Consider the following 18,156-nt stretch of genomic DNA (forward strand, 5'->3'; position numbering starts at 1 on the left):
ACTTATCTGTATGAATAGAATTTAGTTATCGCTGACATGAGTATGTCATCAACAGAAAAAAGTTTGTGTTTGTAGGTGCCGAAAGATGTAGATTGGAATAAGAAGGTGTTGTAGGTCATGTATCAAGCGGAAATCATGAAGTTCGGAAATCCTAAGGGAATTGAACTCACCTCTTGCACATATATTATTTATCACTGTAATTTACATAATTTTTCATTTTCAATTTTGAGTTACTTTTGCAAAATTATTTCAACGTAGACGTCTAAGTCCTAAATCCACACTCCACTTGATCTCAACAAAACGCTGGCGAAGTGAAAATTATGAAAAATACAGTAAAATAAAACCGGAAAGATATAAAACGGCACATTTATGCAACTATACACTCAGCAACTAAGTCTTTAGATAAATTTCAGGATCATGACTGAAACAAAGAGATAAAAGCAGAAAATATGAAAGAGCCAGACATTGAATTCATTTTATATGTTGACTACATGTGTAGACCGGTGTAGATACATTGAAAAATTTAAATTGAAAGAACATGGAGAGGATTGAGGATAGCATTATTGTGGAGATTCATTGATAGCGAATAAAGTGTGAGTTGTGAGTTAACTCATTCAAGACAAATATGTTACAACGTAACAGTTACTTTGTGCGAAATTTATATGATTAAAGTGTTGCCGACGAAAACACAAACAAAATATTTTGATGTAAACATATATTCAAAAAGTAATTTCTCGTGATAGATGGAGAAGGAATTGTTTGGATACAATATTTAACTTCTCGTACAAACTTAATTCTAAGAACTTCCATGAACAACTTGAAAAGCTCAACCTGTTGAGAATTCTACGTTTCACTACAATGAAATACTGAGACTTGGGGATGTTGTCCCCGGAAACACGTCTTTATTTGATCGATCGTACAATTGTAACTGACTTTTTCGTTCTTTTCTCCGTTCGTGTGTACTCTGATGTGTTTCATTCTAATGGCCGTCTAGATTAGGATTTCCACGAGTGAATGTGAGATACAATTCTCAACATACTCCCACCTTGACCTTCCATAACCTTGTTATTGAGGTCAACCAAATCTGATTCCAAAATGTTCGCTTCCTCAACATACTTCCATGTTCCTCGCTTTTTCGTTGTTACCACTGCGGTACTGTCTTCATTGAATGCTGCACTGAATCCTGATTTCTTTCTGTTATTGCATGCTGCCAAATTTTCTTGTCGATATTACTGCCAGTCCGATACTGACCAATTTCAATGCAGATTTATTGTCGACATTACTGTCAGTCCGATACTGACCAATTCCGATTGAGAGCTTTCCTCGTCACAGTTGCCAGTTACTTCGCTACTGACCAAAACAATCCATGAAATTTTACTAGCTCTTTCGTTGAATGTGCTGTGTTTCATCCGATGTCGACCACTGCGGCTCGACCATTCACCCATTGCGTGAATTCGCGCTTCCAATTTGATGGCGACCACTACGGTTCGGCCATCATTTAGCGTGCGTAATGTATCGTTACACTTCTCTTGCTGTCGACCACTGTGACTCGACCATGTACTACCACGTGAATTTCGAATTTGTGTGTATTTATCGTCGACCACTACTGTCCGACCATCCATTAGAGCCTGAATAATGTCGCTGTTAATTCATCGATTCACTACGGCTCAATCATCTTTGACTTGTCCATTGCTTTAGTGCGTTTCCATTTCGATGTCGTCCCCTTCGGCTCGACGATCATTTGCGTACGAAATTTCACTTCCATTACGATGCTTCGAATCGAATCTCTCGTTCCTCGAGTCGTCAGAACTCAAAATATTTTACTTTTGTCTGTAATTAGTGGTTGCAATGTCCGTCGTAAGATTTCATTCGCCACTGTTGCCAGTCGGCCACTGACCAATTCCGATGTTAATCTTCACCATTAGATGTTGCGTTACTGTCTGCAATCGATCCAACAAATTCCGACCTTTTTTCCGTTCTATCATTGGATGCTGTGCCATTCCTCCATTGGCCAAACAAATTCAGGTGTTGCGCGTCTTCTTATGTTGCTAATCCGACCCGACTATCTTTTATGTAAACTTCGTTTCTTCACTGTTGCCCGTCCGCCACCGATCAAATCAATTGATATTTCAGTTGTTGATGTGATGTTACCAGTCCAATCATCTTCGATGTCGACTCGTTTCTGAGACGTTACTAGTCCTCCACTAGCTTAAGTCGATATGAAACCTCACTTGCTACCAAGGGTGTGACACTATTCAGGCTATTCACATATATTTTCTGGCGAAGTGTCTAGGGTGTGCTTGCTACCACGTTGGACCTTTTACTGATGATTTCTTTTACGTCTTCCTGCTCATTTACGTTGGTTAAATTCTGTAGAGTTTCACTGTTACTCTCCTTGCTGATCCACTTATTGCCGTTCTTCCCTCTGAAATTCAAACTCTTTGCACATAGTAGTTCGCTACTATTGTCTACCTGTTCGTAGCGCCACGAATAATATTGTCAGCTCCGGTCAACCAAATTCTCATCGCGTCAATGACCAACTGAATGTTGCGTCCAATAGCCAACCAAATATCAGCAATGTTGCGCCCAATGACCAACCAATTCGTCGTGTTGCGTCCAATGACCAACCGAATATCTCAGCGATGTTGCGCCCAATGACCAACCAATTCGTCGTGTTGCGTCCAATGACCAACCGAATTGCCATGTTGCGTCTAATGGCCAACCAATTTGTACTGTACTTCAATTTCAATTTGTGGCAGTTGAGGAAAAACTCCCACCGTCCAATTTGTATCGTCAGCCGAATCTGATGGATTATTTCGTCTCAATTCTGACCGAACCGAGTTTGATGTTGAATTTCTGGAGGTTGCCAAGTCGCTCACTTAACTTGAATTCATCGATTTGGCATGTGGACGATGCCTTTTTCGTTATCCTTTCTCAGCACATCACTGACCAAACGTCATCCACTACTGCCAAAACCAATATTCGACAAAGCATCTCTAGTTTTTCTCTTGCTTACTCCACTACGACCTTGCAATATTGCATCATCGGATGCTACTAGTCCGATCACATGCTCCTACCGTTGCATTTTCTTACTTTTTCTTTACGCTCTCTCAGAATGGTACGCCAGTATTCGTTCGCTACGATTAATATTAAGTCCATTGCAGTTCCAACCAAAATCTCATATAGCCAATGCGTCTGGTAAGAATAAATTTCGAGGTTTCTTGAAAGAATATTTACCGCCTGTGCCCAATCCACACTCCGGTGAGCTGACTCCGGCCACATCCCCGGCAAATATCTTACCTCTACTCTTTATCTGACTTTTACCAACAATTCATCCATTTCCTTCTGGCTGTGCGCCCATTTTCAACAAATTGTTCACATCATTATGTTGCCGTTCGTAGTCACACCGATGTACTTAGTTGCCGTTCGAAATCATCTTGGTAATTGCTGCTGTAGCAACTGTAAATATACTGTCTCGGCACTGCTACGTTCACACGATACAACCAGTTCATTTTCGACCATTCGTGTTCGTCTTCGTCCACAGTCAAGTCAATTTCCCACCTCAATCTATAACGTTATTCTAGCTGATCACCCTCGCCCAATCACAGAACCTTCAAATTTGTTCACACTTGAATTACAGACATCACATCAATTCGGCGGAACACAAAATGAGCTCAAGAAAAATTAAAAAAAAAAAAAAAAAACCCCGCTGTAAAACAATCGTGAACAATTTTCCACTTCTTTGAGCCTAGCCTCAAACAACACACTCCTCCACACGAACGCAAACGTACGGTAGGAAGCGATGCTGATTTCTAACACTACCACGAAACCACTTGTCCTATAAATTGCATACATTCAACTCACGTCCTACTCAACCCAACGTCACAGTAATGTCCAAAGTCATGAGTGCACTCACCTGGTCGAAAATGCAAACGACTCCAACAAGGGTCCAATCAAACGATGCATTGTGTGGTTTTGTGGACGAATTCCACCAAAATGCTGATTTTTCGCTTCCAAACTTGGATCGACTCTGATTGCGTTCTCCGTACGCAACGGTTTTATGACTTTTTACTTTAACGATTCATTGGGTGGTAGGATTCATTTACCGATCGTTTCAACCTTCACAGCAGCTGTTGAATTTTACCAAATTCTGATTCATATTGGTTCAACTGAATGATGGATTATTTGCAAGTCAACGACTGATTCGAGTGCTCAATAGCAGGGTCTTTGATCTGTAAATTACGTCCATGACCACTTTGAGGAAAACAAACGGTTCGCCAAATGCAATCTTCGTCACTTCACCGTAACTTTGCGTTCGAACGAAGCGTGTAGAATTTTTCCATCTAGATTCTATTTCTTCGCTCGGAAAACTCGACACTTTTCCTTTCATGTTGCAACTTTTCGCCGATTTGTTTTTTCATTGACATCCACACAAAACTATAGCCGTCACTGTTTTTTTTTTTTTCTTTTTAGCTTTTCACTATTTTGCTTTTTTTCAGGCTGCGCCACTTGTTGAGAATTCTACGTTTCACTACAATGAAATACTGAGACTTGGGGATGTTGTCCCCGGAAACACGTCTTTATTTGATCGATCGTACAATTGTAACTGACTTTTTCGTTCTTTTCTCCGTTCGTGTGTACTCTGATGTGTTTCATTCTAATGGCCGTCTAGATTAGGATTTCCACGAGTGAATGTGAGATACAATTCTCAACACAACCCATAATCCAATCCAATCATATTTTCATAATTTCGATAAATGTTTTCCATTATCCTTGAATTGTTTGCTCGTTTTTCCATCAGTTGTCTATTTCTTGCGAGTACAACAACTCAGTAAGTCTGAACAAACATCCATTGCCACTATGTTTATTGAATGGAGAAACCTACGCGTTAACATACAAATAAGTACTCAGTGCTAATAAATACTTTAAGAATACATATCCACACACAAGTCCAATTTCAATCGCAACCGTGGAGGTCATTCGACAGACCGTTTATTATTAATGACAAATAAATAGATGTAGACACGTATTCGAAATGATTTGTTGGAGAAATGTGAATATAATTCTTTGGAATTGGCTTTAAGCTCATTACTACAATTTTCGATTGTTGAACTTTGAAGTCAACAGTTGGCATAATCGCAACAATTTTCATAAAATATAATGTAAGGGCGCACAAGCTAAAACTTATTCATTTATTCGGTTGCGTCGGATGAAATGTGAGTAAATCAGATTATTTATCTTAGATGTGATTGTGGTAATGGTAAAGTAATGAAAATTCAAACAATAGTTTGTTGCGGAACATGCTGATACAGAATTTATCTGGAATAGTTGAAACAGATGCAGAGTGAAATACCTAGCAGGTTAATTACCTAATTACTCGGTCACACTAAAAGGAAATATCAATTTCTTATGATAAAATTGAACAGAATGTAAACCAAAATGTATCGAAAATTGTTTGATTGGGCGGACGAATTTGGATCGGGAATAAATTATTCTAACATCTAATTATGATGCCGCACTCGATTGATAAACTGAAAGACTGAACTGGAGAATTATACATTTTTAATGCTACAGAAGCGATTCAACAGGAGGGATGAACCGTAGATATCATTAAAAATTTTGCAGAGATGTTCGTCTATAAATAATGTTCATTACAGTATGGATGTACGTCTATTTCGGTTTATTAGAATGCAAATTAATGATGAATTGATTTCCACCCAACAAACGAACGGATTTTCACTTCTGTGACTGTGTGAGCTATGTATAATACCCTCTGTCTACTATCCATTTCTTTTTTTAAAACTCAATTTTAACTTTATGTGGGATAAAAAAGCAAAGCCAAAATTAGTTTTCATTAAAAACTTTTGCTTAGAATAAGTTTAAATAAAAAAAAATCTTTTAGTAGGGACGAATTAACGAATGAAATAAACGTGCACACTTATTTTGTACTCATGCAATTATAGCACACAATAATGAATAATATACTAAACAATGCATTTGCAATTTATTCAAAGTTCTCATTAATTTCCATTAAATTTTCGAATCGAACAATGAGGTTATTTTGCAGTAAATAATATTGTTTCAGAAGGGGATTGCTAATTTTCATTGTGGCGAATCTATTTTTTTCTACTGTGGCATTGTTTGTTTGGAACGTGAGCTAAATGTGAAATGCATATTCAGAAAAGCAGGATAAATATCACCATAATCATATAGTATGCTTTGCTTACCAGTCCATTAGGATTATCAGTTTTTTTTTTGTGTTATTGTGAAGAGATTGTGAATAAAACTTGTACGTACGTACATCCATCTGCAGTTTTCCCTCTTACTTTATCCGAATCTTTTGTTCCAGGAATCACTCACCACATTCATTTAAAAATAATTTTCTTGCAAAAAATATATTCCGAAATAATTCGTCTTTTATGGGTGGTTCATTTTTCGCTTAAAACTTAAATAATACATTTTTCGCAACAAGTGACGAAAAGTAGGACTTTCCATTGCCTTTACTGCGAAAAATTATTGAAAAAAATGTTGAAAAATTGCGAAAAATATTGTATACAACTCGTTGATAAATGCTTTTTAGGCTCATGATGTGTATTGTCACACTCGGACCGCGACCTCGAGTGACAATCTACACATTCAGTACCTAAAAAAGCATTTATCACTCGGTTGTATAAATAACTATTACACTTTACTTGTGTAGAACGAACCCATTGCAGACACATAATGTGTAAGTGTCATGAAACGAAAGTCACTAAATGTACAGATGGACATTTCAAATCTACGTTGCGGCGAACATTGTGTTTGACAATATTATTTGTGCTTGTTCCAGGGCCTATTTTAAACGAATTAAATTCATGAGAATTCCCTAATTTTTACGTCCCCTTTTATCTGTTTCTCTAAAATAACAATATATCGAAATATCTCGAAAACGAGTCTTTTCATGCTTTTTGAAACCTAACCAACTTTCTCGTGTTACCTTAGGTATGTAATAAGCCACTTTCGACCTTAGGAAAGACAAGCATCTAAATGTTTTTTTTTATGTTTTTGAGCTAATTCTATTACATTCAGATGTAGTTTTTATAAGATTAAAGAGATATTAAAATTCAGGAATTTTCGATAATTTAATTCCCTAAAATAGGTCCTGACCTGATCTTCTTATCACATACAAAATATTCATTGCTCTAAATGGATATTAATTGCATTGTACTTCACACAGAACAATATTCAAATTCGTGGCCTGTAGCCACCGAATATATACTCAACATTGTGTGCAAGAAATGCAAGTTAGAAACGGATAGAAATTATGCAAAATGTGTCTGTTCTGTATAAAACACAAAGCTAATCGCATTTATAAAGTTTATTAATATTCATAGCAGCAATGTGTTTTGCTTATGGTTTGTCATGAAGTTTGATGATAAATTTTCAATCGAAAAATGTGAAAATCTTTGTGAACTTTAAACATGAAAATTTGTTTTCAAGATGTGAAGTTGTTTTTCATCAACGTTACTCGTTCTGTCAAAGCAATATATTGTCATGGGGGCGCTGGAATGGGAATCTCGGGCTAGCTATGTCGTATATTTTATTGTATAAAATGCTTATCAGTGCAAGGATAATTTAAGACGATAAAAACTCTGTATAAAATGCTAAACCTCAAATGTGAGGTTGATTCAGATTTCGAAAGATAAAGTTTTTGTCGAGTCTTATTGCATGGAAAGAAACTTTTGATTAAATACGGATAGTGAAAAAGTGTTTTAATTGAATGTTATGAAAATGAAGCATTCTCAACACTCTAGAGTGTTGGATCTGTCTAATGAAAATAAAAGGAATACTTTAACAAGAAAAAGAAAAGTAGAAAGTTAGGCAAAACAAAAATAAACCGAATCGAATCCTGCAATTATTTACCCAACTTATTTTAATGAGTATAGAAAAGTGAAGATGTAACGTTAACCCCAACGTTAAGGGTAGATTTTCCCAAAGAAATAAGTTTTTGAGTATGATGAATCGCAAACATCCTACATCCTGCTATTAAGTAGGAAAAGCTAATTAAACTCTTTTTATATTTCTCCCATTTATATCCAAAATTTATACGATCAATCCCTATAATAACACATCTTCCGATTAAATCTTTATCACGAAATTGCAAATAAAAATTTCCCTCATTTAATATGGATATTTGAATTAATTTTTGGTTTTGTTTTCCTTTTCAGGACGTAACAAACAATCGAGTGTAACAATATGGGCAATCACAAATTCGGATATGAACAGTTACATACGCCAAAAAGTTTATGAATGGCTTCTGATGATTACTTCGAACAGAACATTATTTGACCAACAGCAATACGAAAAATCCCACATCAACCCTTCCGTCAATGAACAGATCGAATTCACAACAACGAACATAGATATGGCCGCTGATACTAGCAGTTTTTTCACCCAGTATAATCTAAGCCAATACAATATAACACAGCGAAATTTGCAAGAATTTTTGGAAATACTAAATATTTCCAAATTAAATTTATCCAAACCGCATATAGCACACAAATATAATATTGACCCTTGTGCCGAATATTGTAGTGGTTCGTTTCATGATGCCATTTCGGGATACAAATCCTTTCATGGTTATGTGTCGCTCGTGGTTAGTAGGAATTGTGATACACATTTCCATGTTACATTATAATAGTTTTACAAAATTCACAAAAATTTCAATTTCGGTTCAGGTATGCATATTCGGAACGATAGCCAACATATTGAATATCATTGTGCTAACACGAAAAGATATGAGTAAAACCCCGATAAATATGATACTAAAATGGCTCGCTGTGGCTGACATGTTTGTGATGATTGAATATATTCCATTCTCATATTTTCATTACATTGCAGCAGGTATGTGTTTGACGGACAATGTGCTATTTGAACGTTTTTGGTTTTCAACGAAATTTTTTCTTCCTTTTTTGTTTTTTAGAAGGACATCGATATGCTTACTCTATGGCAACATTTTTGCTATTTCATATGAATTTCACGCAAATTCTACATACGATATCAATTTCACTGACCGTTACATTGGCCGTCTGGAGATACGTAGCGATAAAGTGAGTATAATTTTAGATATGAGTGATTGATTTAATTTGAGCACATAAAAAACATACACAAATTGAGTCTGAATAGATTGAAGAAATAACCGATAAGTGCTTCCACAGTTTATGTATATCAACATTGAAATGGCAATGGCACAAATGGATGATGCGACTCCTTGTGCTTCCTAATTAAATACCAAAATAATCATTGAAATACCATGACAAAAACAATAAAGTCCATTTCATTTTACTGATAAAGCCAATAAAATCTTCTCCCAACTTCCTAATCTACCAAGAACAATAATTATAGCGCAATATAATTGAAAACAATAAACACTAATCTACGATGTAATGTCTATCGTGCAATGCTTACACACACACACGAACGTAAATAAAGGATTTAGAGAATTTTATCATTACATCCCCCAGCCATTCCAGGATGGTTAGAAAAATAAAAAGCTACGACTTAACTACAGTTCTACTGGTGTAAAATGTACACGAACATGTTAACCCCCTTAACGTAAATAAATTTACATGTTTAAATGCCTTCATTCACTGATTATGTATAATGTGCAATTATATACATTGTGTTTTGACGGCTAAAACAAGGAGTATTACAGTTTAGCTGTAACGGTGTGATTGTGTTTGCTAATTGCTTTGTCAAGCTAACGTATAACCAAAAACCAAACCGCATGCGAGTTTATTTTGCGTAGTATATCTGCAGTATATTGATAGTGAAAAGATAAACAAACAAATAAACTGGTTGGTCCCACTTAATTGGATTGGTTGGAATCGGATTAGGGTTCGTTTCGCCCATAACACATTGATTATCCTTGTAACAATTAAGAATCGCTTCCGGAGAGCATTTTTGATGAATGGGGCGCTTATTGACCTACGAACTTACGACCATCAATGCATTCGTCCATTCACATGATTTCACGTGAATGAGCCAGGGCCTATTTTTGGAAATTTTTTCCAAAATTTCCAAAAAATTGCCAAAAATTGCCAAAAACTGCGAACGTCCAAAAACCGAATTTTTCCATCATTTCGAACTGTTTTGCCAACTCCTGAACTCAGCCTTGAGTTTTAACTGACTCTCAATTATTTTGTTTGATTCTTAACACTATCATCTTTGAGAGCCGGATAAAACACAAGGCTGAGCTCATGAGTTGCCAAAACAGTTCGAAATGATGGAAAAATTCGGGTTTTGAACGTTAGCAGTTTTTGGAAATTTTTAGCAATTTTTTGGAAATTTTGGAAAAAATTTCCAAAAATAGGCCCTGGAATGAGCAGTAGTAAAAGAAGATTTCGGGAATTCGGGAATATACTTGCTTATACACCTGCATTGCCACTGGTTAATTCAGTAACGAACGAAAAGCTCGTTTGGATCACCACAGCCGGTTCCAAGGACGCCATAGTATGAGTGATACCAGTCGTAAAGCTTGTAAAAGACACCAAAGCATCCCATAATTTCATCAAAGGCGGTTATTATTGACCATCTTCAGCCAACCTAATGTATCCGGCGATCTAAGATTCGCAATGGCTACTAATACCAGAAGAATCCTATTTATTTGACAATGTCCCAGGTTGGACGGTTAGCGAATTAAAGTACTTTCCTAGACATCCGAAACATGTGAATGCACCACACCATAGAAAGTAGAAAAACATAACGCTCACTATGCAGAATGTCTCCGTCAAAATCCTAAATGCATTTGTCGCAAATAACCAAATCCCACTACATCAACGTGAAAGGCATCTCATGAGCATTTAACGTGTTCCGACTTTCTACTATAATCAACCACAAAATGAAAAGTGTAGATTTGCAGTCAAAGTAACTAGTGGTAAATTTTTCTGCCTTTGAAGTGAAATTACATTCGTATTGTCATGCCTCGGGCATAAATTACGGAATTTTTCTCGTAATCTAGGCCCTCAGCATGAAAAGTTGTATACGCATCTGTTGTGGACGGTTTATTTTAGGCACTTTCGCTTGTCGCCCTCACTTCGTTCGGGCTACAACTCGCGAAATTGCCTAAAATATACCGTCCACCTACGTATCTGTAAATAAATATTGTTTTTTCATGAACTTATTACTATGCCCGCATATCTATTTAATTGTATCCTCCGGTTCATTTAATAACATCTTTTCTTTTACCATTCATTAGCGATTACTTGCATTAAGATTTAATTCACTAAACGTGTTTTTGCGGTTACATATCCCTAAACGGAAGCTAATTTGTTTGACAGAAAAGAGAGGAAGATCCGAAATCCTGTCGAAAAAATAGTTACCCATCGTTCAAATTCGTAATTTATTTATGTATCTTATATAACTTTAACTATAATGTCTGTCACAATGAAAGCTGAAAGGGAGAAAGTGGAAATTCCTTGAATGTGCACGGATTTTTTGTGGATGAAATTATAGTCGATGGGCAGAAATATGAAGCAATAATTATTGGTTATCGAACACAGGCGGCAAGCAAATATCATCCCATCAGTGTAATTAAAAATCGTGCTACCGTCCTCGAGCCTATCCTTAAAAGTTTTGAAGAAAATTTTCTATGAGTAGATTTCGTCGCTTTTTCACCAACGACACAAATACGTAGTGAGTGCAAATAAGAGGGTGAGTAAGGAAATTCATCCCAGGACCATTTCCGCTATCGGCGGCACAATCCGTACATGGCTAATGGTTTTTTAAGTTGCTGTACAAAGTAAAGAGTGCCAAATGATTTTCTTTATAGTATGATTACTCGCATTATCTCGCTTCCCATTGCAAATGAAGCAGTGAATTGAAAATGGACACACAACAAACTTTACCTAATTAATTAAAATAACATTTACTTCTTCGAGACGTCTTATTTAAGCTGTTTGTGTTTTCCATTAATTCGTTTTTAATTGGATGCCACTAGTGGGATATACCAGATGACAGTACATTACAAATGTATTAGTTTTGTGGAAATAATACAGTTGCCACAAGTTTATAGCGAAAAGTTCCTGTTTTCGAGTATAGACATTTTGGACAGTTATTTTCGTATGTAGCAAGTATCTATTCATATCTCCTGGTATAAATGGGTTAGTTCTTATATTTAACGACATTAATCTATTTGGCCGGCAGGCGACACTTTGTCTGTTCTAAGGTTTCCATCAAAATGAGTAGCAGAATTTCGGAAATGAGAAAATATTCGTTTCCTCCTCAGTTATAAGTTTTGGGAATTCGGGAAAAGTTTTTCACTTATTTTTCCGATTGAAAATGATTTCATGGAAATTGCACTTTATCTATACGTTTTTCGTTCTCCAACCATATTCAATTAATATTTTCTATTTCACAGACATCCACACGGAAAGTTTGCCACCCATTTACTATCGCATTGTGGCGAAGCAATATTGGTTTCGTTCGTAATATCACCAATCTTATGTATGCCAACATATTTTGTCTTTAAAGTGAATGAGAAATTTAACAACGCTACCTATTCGATGACCTATCTTTTGGATGCTGAGGAGGATACATGGCTGTACAGGTAAATAAGATTTTCATATTGTTTTCGTCTCTTTTGTGTTAATTTATGCTCAACGTTGTGTGGTTGATTTATTTAAGTGGCTTATTTAGTTAACGGGGGAATTATTTACGGAAATCATTTTGTTATTGTTTAATTTATATATGTTAAGTAGCTATTAAGTACACGTTTAAAGCGGCTTGTCATTGTCGTCGAAAATTCGTTATATATATTATAAGTTATTGTTTTTAACGAATTTCGAATTTAGAAAAAGTAATCAAATTTTGCTTCGACAAAACATAATGAGTTCCATAATTAAAGAATGAATGTTACGCCTCGTCTTTGTGTATTTTAGCGTTGCTAAAATCTAAATTATTTTCCTGGAATTCTGGGGTATACTTTTGTAAGACGAGTCGACGCTGCGTTTAGTGTTTAGCTTTGTAAAACAAAATTGTTAGCTTGATTTATTCCAAACTTTGGTGACACCATTGAATATTTTACACAAACTTCATGCATTTGAGGTGACTTCACCATACCTTACGTATAAATTAATTACAAAACTTTATTGTAATCGTTTGATAATTACAAAATCTAAATAATGCACTGCAGTGCGTCTATAAAATGCATTTCATAACGTATGGGGTTATGTTTTCGAATTTCACTCTGCTGAGAAATCGCTTTGCGAACAATAGCACCAGAGTTCAAGTTTGGAAACATGTCAATGCAAAATTAATTTACCCGAATAGATTATGCTGCCAGTTTCTTTAAACTACATCGATGTCTTACATTTGCATGCAGTTATCACCACTATCCACTTGAGAGACCGTTCCCTCAGTCACCATTCATCCATTCACTACCCACTGAATGAATTTGACTTATGACATGATAGAATACCAGCAATGTATCCAAGCTTTTGAGCTTAAATTCCATGACAAATATTTGATATAATAATCTGAATTAAATTTGAAATGACATCGAACAGCTTTAAGTGAACGTTTAATTGAAAGAAAATGTTTATAAATAGATGTCTTTTTGCGCAGCTCATAAAAGATGAATTTATACAAATTTTATGTACTTCACACCGACATCGAGCAAAGATTAAAATAATAAATTTATGAAAACCTACGATCGCGACAAGAATAATTGCTTCAACCATTATACAGTCATTTGAACCCTTTGTTAAGTTCATTTATGATTCTTTGTAATTCATAATGTTACGATGTCGGAAAATGTTAATTTTAATTTAATAAAGACATTCTTAAGACTCGTACGAATCATAATGGTTTGTAAGCCATGTCTAGCCGGTGGTCGTATTGAACGAACGATTTGTTTGGTATTTTGCAGTCAATGTTAATCGGTGAATCTATAGTCGTATGAATAAAATTAAAAGTACATCTACGGTACGTTCTATAAGTGGCTGTTTCGACTTGTCGCAAATACTTAAGTTGTATACTTAAGTTAAAGACAAAGACTTCAATTTCGTCAGTTTCAAAGATTTTTTTTTTCAAACAAGAAACTGTTAGGCATGTAATCATTAAAATCATTAAATCTGTTACTGCTTTTTTAGAGTGTTTGATATAAAATCTATTACTTCATTAATTTCAACATTCATTTTATTAGAACACTGGCCCAGACTCATATCCGATTTTTTTCGTTAACAGATGCCAAATCGCATATTCATGTCTTCTCCTCGTATCGTTCTGTAGCGGGTAAAATAATATACCAAAATCGTACTGAATCGAAATATTAAAACTTCATTTAAATTCAGCTGAGTATTCCGACCGTCGAAACGGTTGACAATTTCAATTTCTTATTCATATACAAACATCTACCCTGTAAATATTTAAATTATGATAAAAAAGCATTCATACATAATGTCCCAACACTTTTTTTTAGCGTTGTATGTCTTTAGCATATATAAAATATACGCTTGAAAAATGCATCGTAAAATTATTTTTTTTCCCTCTCGTAATGTTGCATTAATAAATCAAATCCATTGTTGTCTGTATGTGTAATTGGTTACGACGACATTAATGATAAATACAAGTTTTAATCAATCTTCGCATTTCAAGAAACCCAAGAAAATAATTTGTAAGTGGAGTGGTTTATTAATGGTTACTACTATCATCCTACAAATAAATCATCGATACGCTCGTATGAGTTTAATTAGTTGAATAAACTCGTTTATCGTCAGAGTATACACTAGTTTTAAGAATTGATTGCGGCAATAATGCAAATGACTGGGACGATTTACAAAATAACCCATTCTGGGTGAGAATATAATATACGAAACTGTTATTTAGGAAAAAGCTTTTCATGCTTAGGTTTTCTTTGAATTTTCATGAATTACAAATTATTAGTTAGAATTTCATTAAAAGTTTCGTATAGGTGTTTCATTAAGTGAAAAAACTTTTTTGTCGAGATTAAAATTATTCGCCAAGAACTTTACGATGTTTAATTATGAAGGTATTTCTCGTATAAGATCCAAATTACAATTGCGTTAAGACTTGATACGGTTTCGAATTGTCAGACTGAGTAGAATAATAGCAGGCATAAATTAATTAGTTTTTTTGTTCTTTGTCGAACTTACATTTATCATGGCTGCGATCTGAAAACGAGTCATTGTTGTTTGGGAGTTCAACGTCTTTTACGAAATTATTGACACCCATGGTCAAGCCAAAAATACCTTCGTCTCACTTATCGAAACACCCTCATGCATATTGCTCGACGCTGATTTTATTATTTTTGAAACATACTTTTATCGGCACCTACCTAGTCTAAATGAAATATTTTTGATTTTCTTTCACAGTGTTAATTTTTGGGTACACTCTGTGATAATAAAGCTTTTACCATGTTTGGTGTTAACTGTGATCAGCTTTATATTAATACGAGTGCTGTGTCAAGCTGCTAAGAGGAAAGTCAAGTTGAAGGGGTACAGCCAACCTACACCAAATATTTTGAACAGCGGTCATAGGTAAATTTATCTTTCAATAAAATTATTAAATTGTATGCAACTTAACACCATACAGTTAGAGGCAGTGCAATTTCACCATGAATTTGCTTCAGCCGTTTTTCAGCTGATCCACACAAACAATCAAAAGTGTTTACGACTTTATATGGTTTTAACACTACCCATATGTATGTAGCAGATTCAACCGTATAAACAGTTTTGATTGTATGTGTGGATCAGCTGAAAAACAGCAGAAGAAAATTCATGCTGAAATTGCTCATTGCCTCTGACTGTAATGTACAAAAGGTGTCTCTTAGATGCCACTGTTGCTCAATCGTTGAATGAATATCGGTGCAATAGTAGATTATTCACCTCTGTCCACATGTTTATTTAGACACTTGGACAGAGGTGAATACGCTATTTTATTTACCGACGGCGAAATAATAGCACTTTTTCACTGCCATTATTTCACCTAGGTAGATAAAGTACTTTATTAGGCTCACGATGTGTATTATGACAACCAGCCTCTCGTATCTACAGCCTAATATAGTACTTTGCATGCGATGTCGTAAATAACAATTATCAAATCACATTGTATGGATTGTCCATTTATGTAAAACTCTAGACCTTCGCGTTGCGAGAAAAGAACTGATCGAACTACTATGCTGTTGGTGGCCGTCCTACTGCTTTTCCTAATAACGGAATTTCCTCAAGGGATTTTCGGTCTATTAAGTGGAATATTACCAAAGTGCTTTTTTATACGCTGCTATCAGTTGTTCGGTGAATTAATGGATTTACTTGCGCTGATAAATGCTGCTGTGGGCTTTGTACTGTACGGATTAATGTCGAAGCAATTCCGAACAAGCTTCAAAGCGGTTTTCTTTAAAACGAGACTGTCCAACATTGAAATGACTAGAATAACGGGATTGAATACAACGTGCGTTTGACTAAATGTATTTTTCTGGAAAAATATCGAACAGAAAGAGAACAGTGAAATGTAAATTTCTTTTTTTCGTATTTTGTAAATAATCAACGAAAACAATTTTAATGAGGTGTTTAATGAATTGCAAAAATATCTCTCAACGCCATTTAGATTCACACAATTAATGGGTCGTTGCATTCAATTTAAATAAATTTTAATAATTTCAATAAATAAACAAAATGTGGAGAGAAAAAAATGATACGAATTTACTAAACTGTTATGGACACAAATATGAATTATTATTAATGTAAAAAATTAGTCGTAAAAATGATTTTTAATTGTAAAATGAAATGTGAAAAAAAATTAATTTTGATGATAATAATACCAGAAATATATTTTTATAAAAGTTCTCATTTTGTGAAGGTTTATTGTAAAAAAAAACGTATCTAGCTAGCTGTTAAATACATCCAAAATCAATTACATTAAGAATTGTACATAATAATAATAAAATCCAAGTCAATGTTTTTCAATAACTAATAACCGTTGTCTTTACACAGGATTTTTGGTTATAATATCGCTCGTTTTGTATAATCATAGCTGCTAGTGGATTTCATTTTTATTATGCATTTAAGAAAAAAAAAGATAAAAAATATATATTTAACGATGTACTTATAACTAACTATATAACTTACTGTTCACATCTCTAAATCGGTGTACGTTTCCAATGAGCCCGAGAAATGTGCTTCGATTTACAAAAAACCAAATAAATTTCAATAAATAATTGTTTATGCAAAGCCCACAAAGTAGTTTCCTTTTCACTCGATAACATGAAATGACTTTCAAATTTCAACAGATAAGAGCGCAGCGCAACAGAAGAAGAGGTCGATAGGACGAATTTGCATGTGCCGACAAGTCAAAAGGTATTGTGAAAATTCTGAAAATGGAGTAGACGTTTTCCAAAAGGTACCAAATCTAATACAATACCTTTTACAAGTGCGAAAGAGAAATTTTAAATTGAATGGTAGAAAGAAAACAAATCGATTCGGTTACTTTGGGAATGGCTCATCAATGATATAAGAAGAAATAGACTAGCACTTTATACACAAAATTCTACGTATTCTTCAAACCACAGTAAAAGTCATAGATAGACTGGATTTGCGTAGTGACCACTTACGTATAACGTGTATGTATATATACGCACTGAATATTTTTATTTAAACTACCCAGCCAAGTTCCATAAGGAGCTAACACAGACTGTTGTACATTTCATATTCTACGTTGTTTTTTTTTTTTGGTTTGAAATCGGCGCAATGTCCATCAGTGAACAAGTGTACGGATTCGGAAGGTATGCCCATACAAATGGGGCTCACCAAACTTGTATCTAAAATTCCACCACTTCTCTAAGAATAACGTCACTACCAGATAGTTCATCTACTCATTTTCAATGCATAAAACGCCTATTTTTGGAAATAAAGAGTGGACCACTACAATCTAGCGCCTCATTTTTGATTGTTTTTATTTTTTAAATATGTTTATAGATGAATTTATTTTCGACTTCAAGCAAGCTCTTACCAAACATTACCCTTGATCATATCTGATTGAACAGCATAGAACAAATACCCCGAGAAAGTTTTTCTTTCTTAAAGAGGCATCGATGCTTAGCTAAAACTGTGGCCAAAATTTGCGTGTCTCGTTTTTCATTTTTGTTAATATCTTTTCATC

At 34.9% G+C, this 18,156-nt stretch overlaps 1 protein-coding gene across 2 annotated transcripts in view; it reads left to right on the forward strand.

The window, feature by feature from the left end:
- Nucleotides 1-17,227, forward strand: part of LOC119081623 (sex peptide receptor) — a 65,544-nt gene extending 48,317 nt beyond the window's left edge. Inside the window, exons 3-8 of one of the 2 annotated variants that reach the window (XM_037190671.1) lie at nucleotides 8,208-8,635; nucleotides 8,718-8,883; nucleotides 8,963-9,089; nucleotides 12,398-12,586; nucleotides 15,372-15,536; nucleotides 16,138-17,227. In XM_037190671.1, coding sequence (XP_037046566.1) covers nucleotides 8,258-8,635; nucleotides 8,718-8,883; nucleotides 8,963-9,089; nucleotides 12,398-12,586; nucleotides 15,372-15,536; nucleotides 16,138-16,459 — 1,347 coding nt within the window. In that variant the 5' untranslated portion in view covers nucleotides 8,208-8,257 and the 3' untranslated portion in view covers nucleotides 16,460-17,227. The remainder of the gene's footprint in view (nucleotides 1-8,207; nucleotides 8,636-8,717; nucleotides 8,884-8,962; nucleotides 9,090-12,397; nucleotides 12,587-15,371; nucleotides 15,537-16,137) is intronic. The other variant, XM_037190672.1, reaches the window with a different exon arrangement.
- Nucleotides 17,228-18,156: the final 929 nt, after the last annotated feature.

Source organism: Bradysia coprophila, unplaced genomic scaffold (assembly GCF_014529535.1).
Source record: "Bradysia coprophila strain Holo2 unplaced genomic scaffold, BU_Bcop_v1 contig_358, whole genome shotgun sequence".
Classification (NCBI taxonomy): Eukaryota; Metazoa; Arthropoda; class Insecta; order Diptera; family Sciaridae; genus Bradysia; species Bradysia coprophila.